The sequence below is a fragment of the Cryptomeria japonica genome, chromosome 3 (genome assembly GCF_030272615.1).
Source record: "Cryptomeria japonica chromosome 3, Sugi_1.0, whole genome shotgun sequence".
NCBI lineage: Eukaryota > Viridiplantae > Streptophyta > Pinopsida > Cupressales > Cupressaceae > Cryptomeria > Cryptomeria japonica.
In genome coordinates this window covers 662761065-662770510 of record NC_081407.1, presented here as the reverse complement: position 1 = coordinate 662770510, position 9446 = coordinate 662761065, and the positions used below count along the sequence as shown (strand labels likewise).

Genomic DNA, 9446 nt, shown 5'->3' with positions numbered 1-9446 from the left:
AGCCGACATGTTGTATCGCATCAAGACTCATTTGTAATTGATTTAAATGTAATATCTTTAGTGAGTCGACCTATTCATTTGGTCTTAGGTTTTGTATAAATGATTGTAGGATCTTATTGAAGATCAGGATATAGGATATGGTATGAGTGTGTTTTAATATTAAAGAGAGAAAATAAGCAGATCCTTGTGAGAATCACGCAGACATTATTTGAAGGTTGAAGGAAGGTTATGAAGGTGTTATGATACTCATGTTCAGAGCTTAACCGGTACTGAATCTAGCATTGGAGATGTTATTTTGAGAAATATATTATCATTGGATTTAACCATCCAATTGTGTAGTCAGTGTGACTCCTATTTTGTGATTGAGCAGTGAGCTCTAGGCAGTTGGCCTTTCTGCATGTGCAGACCCCATTTGTATACACATACTATCTGCAGTAGTATCATCTGATTGTGCGTAAGGTTTCCCACCGCGGTTTTTCCCTTACCTGGTTTCCACGTCAATATCTTTGTGTTATGTGTTGTGGATATTGTTTCTCTTTGTGTTTTATGCATTAAGTTAAACCGGTACTGCTATATCTGTTAATCTGTTTTACTGGCATTTAAGTTTAAATTGGAATGACTTGCATTTGGATTACAATTTATTGACAACTGGTTCACAACTAATTCACCCCCCCTCTCAGTTGTCCTTCCCGGGACCTAACAATAATTGTTTGATTTTGACTATAAAAAATGAATACATTCAACTACAATCCTAGGTTAGGTAGAGATGATACTTGTTGAATCCCCTTGTCCAAAATACCACATTCAGTTGGATAGATAGAAGCTTGGTAGCATTGGTTCCACTCCACAACACACACTTCTCAGGCATACCAAGCTTCAAATTTCTAAAGGCCCGAAGATCTTGAGAAATTTTCTATCTCAAGTCAAAGGTTGCATGAGGGATTTCTTTAGCATGCACGTATCACAATGCCTGAGTCAACAAGTAGAAGGTTTTAACATTCTATGATAGCTATAAATGCTATATAAAAGGGTGAATAAGGGTTACCGAGGATAGTTTCTATAGTGTAGATTGTGGCTCTAGCTTGTAGATTATAGGTTTGCCGATTATTGTAATATGAATGCCCATGTGATTGTTGCATGATATTTTTTGAATGTTGTAATTTCATTTCATTAAGATAATAGAAAACAAGTGTTTCCTCTCTCACATTTTCTATTTATTTCTCTATTGTTGTGTGTTTGGGTTTACAAGCGGAGTACCCTTCATCAGTTGGTATCAGAGAAGAAGTTCCTAAGTGTGTAAATAGATCGTCGAACATGAGGCAATTTGTACCAAGAGTGTGGTTGTGCATTTGTGAGGAAAGTGAGAAAATGCCTCCATGAAGAACCCGTGGTGGAAGAAATGTCGGTGTGATGCAAGACGGTTTTAGAGCCGTTGAGAGACAAGTTCAAGCACTACAAGAGGAGTTATGTAGAGGATTTGATATCAGGGAAAGAGATGAAAGAGAGGATGAAGAAGAAGACCAATTAGAATAAGAATAGGAAGTAGCTAGAGATCCTGATGAGGATAGGTTTTTTATAGTTATTTCTAAGATTGGCCAAAGGCCAAAGATTGAAGTTTCCACGTATTGAGAAAATTTTAATCTAGAAGAGTTGATCAATTGGATCAATGATATGGAGGAATATTTCGAGTATGAACAAGTGGGTGATCCTGAAAGGGTCAAGTTTGCAAACACCAAACTGAAGGGTCATGCAAGTATTTGGTGGAAAGAAGTTTAGTTAGAGAGAAATAAAAGAGAAAAAGGGAAACTGGCAAGATTGGATTGGATGGTGGACAAACTAAAGAGATAATTCATTCATGTTGACTATGAGCTTGATTTTCTAAAAATGATGCAAGGGTCGAAGCAATAAGGAAAATCTATCAAGGAGTATATAGAATAGTTCTATTCAGTCCTAATTAGAACAAGCCATTATGAGGCCAACAAGGAGAAAGTTTCCTCTTACATAAATGGGTTGAAGCCATGTATCCAAGAAGAGTTGAGTTTGGTAAGAATTTATACTATTGAAGATGCATATTAATTTTGTTTGAAGGTAGAAGAGAAGAGATTTGAGAGAAAGCAAAATGGAAGAGGTCGTGGTGGAAATAATGGTGAATGGCCTTATGGAGGCCAAAATGAAGACCAAAAGAAGAATGATGAATCTAGTAACAGTCAGAATCATAGGGGAAATAATTCCTACACTCCTCACGTTCAAAGTAATGGAGATCAAAGAGGAAGAGGAAGAAAATGACAACCAAGAAGAGGAGGATTTCATGGAACATGTTTGCAATGTGGGGAAGAAGGACATAGAGTGTATGAGTGTTTCCAACATCAAGGGAGGACAAATAGAAAACCTGAGGGTAATGCATGAGTTGCACGTGTAGATGAAGATGTTGAGTCTTCACATTTTGAAGATGCAAATAGAGGAGAGGTTCTTGTTACTAAAAGAGCCTTGCTTAATGACGAGAACAAGCCAGCCTAAAGAAGGAATTTGTTTTGCATAAGATGTAAGTGTAATGGTAAATTTTGCAATGACATTATAGATAGTGGTAGTACTAATAACCTTTTTTTTGAGGAAATGGTTAGTAAATTTAACTTACAAAGAAGAAGGCACTTGAATCCCTATTGGATTACTTGGTTATAGAAGGACCATAAGGCTTTGGTTAGTGAACAATATCTAGTAAAGTTCAAGATTGGAAACTGTCATGATGAGATATTATGTGACATTATGCCTATGGATGTTTGTTGTATGTTGTTAGAGAGACTATGGCAGTTTGATCATCATGTAGTACATGATGGGTATGAAAATACCTATTCTTTGAGAAATGATGGATTTCAACACAAGTTGAAGCCATTGAAGGAGACAGAGGAAAAGGTATGCAGTAATGCAAGAATATATTTATTTGATGGAAGAAAGTTTTTAGAAGGCATGAAGCATGACCATATACGTTTTTCTTCTATTCCAAAAGTTGATAAAGAGGAAGTAGAAGATGTATCTATAGAAGTTGTAGATATGTTGGATGAGTTTCAGGATATTGTATCTGATAATGTATCTGATGGATTACCACCAATGAGAAAGATTATTTATCAGATGGACCTAATTCCTAGAGCCAATTTTCTAAATAAGGTAGCCCATATAATGACTCTAGTAGAGAATGAAGAGTTGAACATGCAAGTGCAAGAGTTGTTACAAAAAGGGTTGATTCAAGAGAGTTTGAGTCCATATGCAGTACATGTAGTATTAGCACCAAAGAAAAATGCAGAATAGAGGATGTGTATAGATTCCTGAGCTATCAATAAGATCACTATCAAGTGTAGATTTCCCTTGTCGAGGATGGATGCCATTATGGATTATTTGAGTGGGATTGAGTACTTTACAAAAATAGATCCGAAGAGTGGAAATCACCAAATTTGTATTTGAGAAGGAGATGAATGGAATACAACCTTCAAAAAAAAGGAGGACTTGTATGAGTGGTTAGTCATTCCTTTTGGGCTAACCAATGCACCAAGTGCATTCATGAAGCTCATGAACGAGGTATTAAAAGAATTTTTGGGTAACTTTGCTATTGTTTACTTGGATTATATTCTAATTTTGAGTAAAAATATTGGAGGAGCATATAATGCATATTCGTAGGGCCTTTGAGAAATTAAGAGAAGAAAATTAATTGATTAATTTGAAGAAGTGCAATTGTTTGGAGTTAGTATACCTAGTATTCGTTGTCTCAGTGTTAGGATAATGGTGTCTGAACCTTGCATTTACATGAGGTTACTATTTATAGTAATTTTTTATTTGAGGATGAAATGGTGCAAAATTATCCCTAAAGATTTTGGTTGGCTAGATAAGCATTCTGGTAAATTTACATCACAAGATCACATCTAGTTTTGAAGATATTAAATTTTTCATTTTGGAGGGGTCCAATGAAAGGTTTAGATTTGATTTTGAGAACTTTAGAGGCCCCCAAAACACCTTCAAAAGTGGGTGTAAGTGAAATGGAATATTATGAGGCATTAGAGAACTTCATGAGATTTTTGGCACTTCAAACGGTTCATCAATAGGACACACGGTTCTCAAGTTATGGCCTCCAGAAGTTTGTACTCCTGAAATAGGAAATTTAAAATACATCGAACACATAAATGAGTTGTAAAAAGGGAGGGACACGTCATAGGGAATCTAGAAGGGAGATAAGGTCGGCTACACTTTATTGGGTGGTTTTAGCCCATGGTTTTGTAATATTGTTTGACGGTTTATTGTATTGTATCTCCTTTATATGACGTGCGTGAGATAGAGGTTGGATGTAAGAGTCTTATGGCTATTGAGTTGCCTCTAAATTTTTTATTAGTGTTATTCCTGCGAAGAGATTTCTCTACAAGTATATTGTAATTTGTTTTTATTGCTAAATAATATATTGAGTGGCTTTTGGAGTGTGGGGTTTTTCTCCCGAAAGTGTTTTCTCCATATAAATCATTGTGTTATGGTTTGAATGTTATTATGTCTATTTCTATTTTTTATAACTGTTGTGATGATCTATAAATTTTTTTGCATTACCTTCCCCTCAAGATTAGTGTAGGAAGTTGTTTCACTACTTAACTTCCTTACACTCAACACAGGGTCTTAAAATGGACCTCAAGAAAGTGAATGCTATCCTTGAATGGCCTACTCTAAGGAGTGCTACTGGGGTGAGATATTTTCATGGTTTGGCTATTTTTTATTGAAAGTTTATCAAAAAATTTAGTCTAGTATATATGGACCCCTAACTAAAACAATGAGAGGGGATATAAAAAAATTTAAGTAAACTGGAGGAGAAACAAAGAGTTTTTATCTATTGAAAAGAAAAGTTACAGAGCAACCTATTGTAACACTTCTAGATTTTAACAAGGTATTTTAGGTATATTGTGATGCTAATGGAAATGCCATTGAAGCTGTTATGAGCCAAGAAGGAAAACCCATTGCTTATTTTAGTGAAAATTTGAATGAAGCCAAAAGAAAATATTATGTTTATGATCAGGAGTTTTATCCTATAGTTCAAGCATTGAGAAAGTGGAGACACTATCTTTCGCCTAAAGAGTTTGTCTTATTTATTGATCATCAAGCTTTACAATATTTGAATAGTCAAGGAAAGTTGAATCAAAGACATTTGAAATGGGTCAAGTTTTTGTAGAGTTACACTTTTGTTTCAAAGAATAGGAGTTGAAAGTCTAATAGGGTTGCAGATGCCTTAAGTAGAAGGCAAAATCTGTTGATAGAGATGCAGATCAAATTTATTAGGTTCCACGAACTCAATAGTTTGTATCCAAAAGATCCTGATTTTGGAGAGGCTTGGAGAGCTTGCATGGAGCCTGTTACATTAGATAGGACCAAGTGGTTGGATTCTATAATCCAAGATGGGATGCTATTCAAAGGAAGGCAATTGTGCATTCCAAAGAGTTACATGAGGGAGAACCTAATCAAAGAAAAGCATAGTGGAGGATTGGCTGGACATTTTGGTCGAGATAAGACCATTGCTCTTGTCAATGAGCATTATTATTGGCCACAATTGTGGAAAGATGTTAATAAGTTTATGCAAAATTGTCAATTATGTTAGATGGAAAAGGGCACTAGGCTAAATACAGGGTTGTACCAACCATTACCTATACCAGAGAGGCCATGGGAGGATATTAGTATGGATTTTGTTCTTGGTTTACTGAGGACTTAGAGAGGATATGATTCCATTTTTGTGGTCGTGGATAGATTTCGAAGATGACACATTTTATTTCTTGTAAGAATACTAATGATGTTGTTCATGTGGAAGAGTTATTGTTCAGAGAGGTGGTGAGACTACATGGTCTATCAAAGAGTATAGTTTTGGATCGAGACACCAAGTTTATTGGGTACTTTTGGAGGACATTGTGGAAAAAGTTGAAGATAGATTTGAATTTTAGTTCAACACACCATCCATAGACTGATGGGTAGACTAAAGTGGTGAATAGGAGTTTGGGTAACCTATTGAGGTGCTTAGTAGGAGATAAGCCCAAGGGATGGGATTTTTGTTTATTTTTTATTGTAGGTTTCTTCATGAGATTTTCAGCGATATATTATAATAGCAAATTGGATGCTCAAGTCAAAATTTATGGCTCTTGAAATTTGTGCCACCAAAACTCAAGTTTCAATGAAATTCCACCTGGTCTAGAAAAATGAACCGATGGACTACTAGGCACCAAAAGGGGAAGATTTACACTTCCAAAACATTCTAATGTGGTTATAATGATGAATACTAAGAGGGGGGGTGAATTAGTATGCCAAAAATCTCTGCACTTAAGCACTTTGCAAGACTAACAGTAAACTGGTAAAACAGTTTAGCAAACAAACCGGTTAACACACATGCAAACCAAATAAATAATAATACATTCACCCATAGAAGCAAAAACACCATAACACAAGAGATTTTGACATGGAAACCCAAATGGGGAAAACCACAGTGAGATGGAACTCACAAGTAACTATCTGCAGAATAGGAACCAGACCAGTTAAGGTCAAACCGGTTAAGGTCAGGCCGGTTAAGGTCTTACAATGTTCTTTACCAGAACAGATCCTGTTAGGAATCTCAATCTCTGTTAGGAGATAAGTCTAATTAAAGACTACCTTGCTAGAGGATTTTAGATCCACGGATGTGAACCACCTTGTTAGAGGATTTACAAAAGGCTTTTGGGCCTACTCAATTAAGGGCTACAGACTTGTCAAAGATGTGAGTAATCAACAAGTGTTGATCTAGCTAATAGCACAGACTGCTCGGTTAGATCCTTGATAACTCATTCCTAATGCACTCCAACATTACTTCAGTCTTCTACATATTCATATTCTCTCCAACTCCTCAACCACCTTAAACCCTAGCAACAACAAACTTTTGCTATAGCCACATCAACAGCCTAAAACCCTAGACATGATGTCCTTATAAAGGAATCTGGTTTCATGTTGGTCCAATAGGATTACATTACAATTTCCTAGGTTCAATGAACCTGGACATACTTGGTAACACGACACAAAAAGCATCGTTAAAGTGTCGGCACCATCAAACAATCGGTGGATGGTAACTCATCACAAAATGTCGGTTGGTAACTCATCACAAAGTATTACCGGTTCATACAAAATGTCGGTTGTCGGTTTGACAAAAATGAAGACTGGTAAAAATGTGTTATGTTGCTTTAATCCCTCGTACCACTTGGGATCCACGAACTGCTTGGGGTCAACATGCCGCTTCAGACCGGGAAACACATTCTGCAAAACACCAATAGTCTAAAGACTATAATACAACATACCGATTGGAACAAATACCGGTTGTGCTCTAACTCATACATATAAAGAGGATCTCAATGCAAGTGTGTGTCCATCAATGACAATCACAAACATCAAAAATGCCAACAATCTCCCCCTTTGGCATTGATGGCAACACTTAGGAAAATAAAATGTTGACATCTAAGTGTTTTACAACAAAATCATGTCATTAGAAAAATTGCTCCCCCTAAGCATATACACTATCCCTTTAACAATACAATGTATAACACTTTTGTATCTAGAGAACAAACATTGAGATATTCAGAGCATATATCAAAATTTTGATTACCAGATACTTCTCCCAAATAGAATTCTTCTCCCCCTTTGCCAACAATGACAAAGTATAGCTAAACAACCTTGTTTTCATTTGATATTAAAATAATAAAAGTTTATGACAATAAGGAATAATACTTGTCAAAAATAGATTTAAAGTCCTGCAAGAATTGTTTCATTGATAAAGACCAGGACTCAAGTAGGGAGGTGGCTACTTCTTTCTCTGTCTGCATCTGGGAGACCTGTTCTTCCATGGCATTAATTGTGATCGTCTCCTGTGTAACTGTTAAGGCATCTAGGTTTAGATAGCAATTCTGAAGAATTTGCAATCGTGGGAGTAGAACCAGTTGTAGCTCCTGCAAATCTCTAGACTAGGTGTTGATCTCTTGCTCCATTTTTACTGACTGGATGTGAAACCGGTGAATGGTTTTCCCATAAGTTGTAAAGGAATCATAAGGTGGCTTGAATGTGCTCATGTAGGACTGCAAGTCTGTTTGAAGCTTTTGTTTCTGAGCTAGCACATCATCATAGAACAGATGGGGTTGGCAGATCTTGTTGAGTAGCAGATTCCCCTCATCCAGAGCATCCCTTATATCCTTTTGTTCTTTTTTCAGTTCAGACTAGAGCTCATTCAACTTCTTCACCAGAGCTATATTAAGAGCTTTTTGATGCTCCTTCTTGAAATTTGCCTCTGCTGCCTCTTCTAGGCTCTACACCTGATCATCCACTACTGTGCATAGGAGCTTTAGTTTGGCCAGTGATGATTCAGTGTTGGGAAGGTTAGTACTGGGTATCAAACTGGTAAGAGTGTCCACAGCCGCTTGAATTACATCTTGCTCCTTCTTCCTCCGTATGTTTTCAAGTTGTTCTTGGGCAACTTTGATGCTCTGCATCAGCTCCATTTCACTTGCAGACTGGAGGTCGATAGGACTAGTGAGGTCAGCCAGTTTGGCTTGACTACTGGTTGCCTTCGGAGTCTCCATCTCAGTTCTCTTTGCCGCTTCTCTTTCCTTATCCTCTTCTGCTTTTTCTTCTCCACTTCTCTCCTCTTCTCCTCTGCTTTGTCTTCCCCAGCCTTTTTCTTTTCTGCTTCCTTCTTCTTCTCATGTTCCTTATCTTCCTCTTCCTTCTTCTTCCTCTCTGCTTCCTTCTTCTTCCCCTGTTCCTTATCTTCCTCTTCTTTCTTTTTCTTTTCATCTTCTTGCTTCTTTTTCCCTTCTACATCCTTCTTCTTCTTCTCCTCTTCATCTTTCTTCTTCTTCTCTTCTTCATCATTTTTCTTCTTCTCTTCTTCATCCTTTTTCCTCTTCTCTTCTTCATCCTTTTTCCTCTACTCTGCCTGTTCCTTTGTTGCTTCATGTTTGTCCTCGGCTTGCTTATCAACCTGTTCAGCTTGTTGCTCCTGTCCTGTTGCCTCAGATGGTGTTTCCTGAGTAACATCTTCTACATCTAGGACATGGACATCAATAGTGTCGACTGGTTCATCAACCGGATTTCCTTCATCATCAAGTACTACGTCTAGTTTGGATATAACCGGTTCTTTCTCAGCTTGCCGGTTGGCTTCATCCACTTGATGCATCTTCAGAGCTTCTAGAGCATGTGTGTGTGTATCCTTGAGCACTTATTTACCCTTCCCTTCCAGTAACAGGAGGCTTCTTCTTCTCATGAAGAAAAGACCTTTGTATTTGTTCATTACATCAAACAGTTCCGAATTTGATACATCAGGAAAATGTTCAGCAAAAACTTTTTCTCTCATTTCCTGTTCCTGCTCTATGGCAATGCGCCATTTATTATCTAAGGACTTATACAAAGAATCTAGTGTTTCAGAT

At 37.0% G+C, this 9446-nt stretch overlaps 1 protein-coding gene across 1 annotated transcript; it reads left to right on the top strand.

Annotated features, from left to right (window-relative positions):
* Positions 1-2769: 2769 nt before the first annotated feature.
* LOC131874312 (uncharacterized) lies at positions 2770-3303 on the top strand. The gene has a single exon (XM_059217624.1). It carries the CDS (start codon positions 2770-2772, stop codon positions 3301-3303), a length of 534 nt encoding a protein of 177 aa, XP_059073607.1.
* The last annotated feature ends 6143 nt before the right edge of the window (positions 3304-9446 follow it).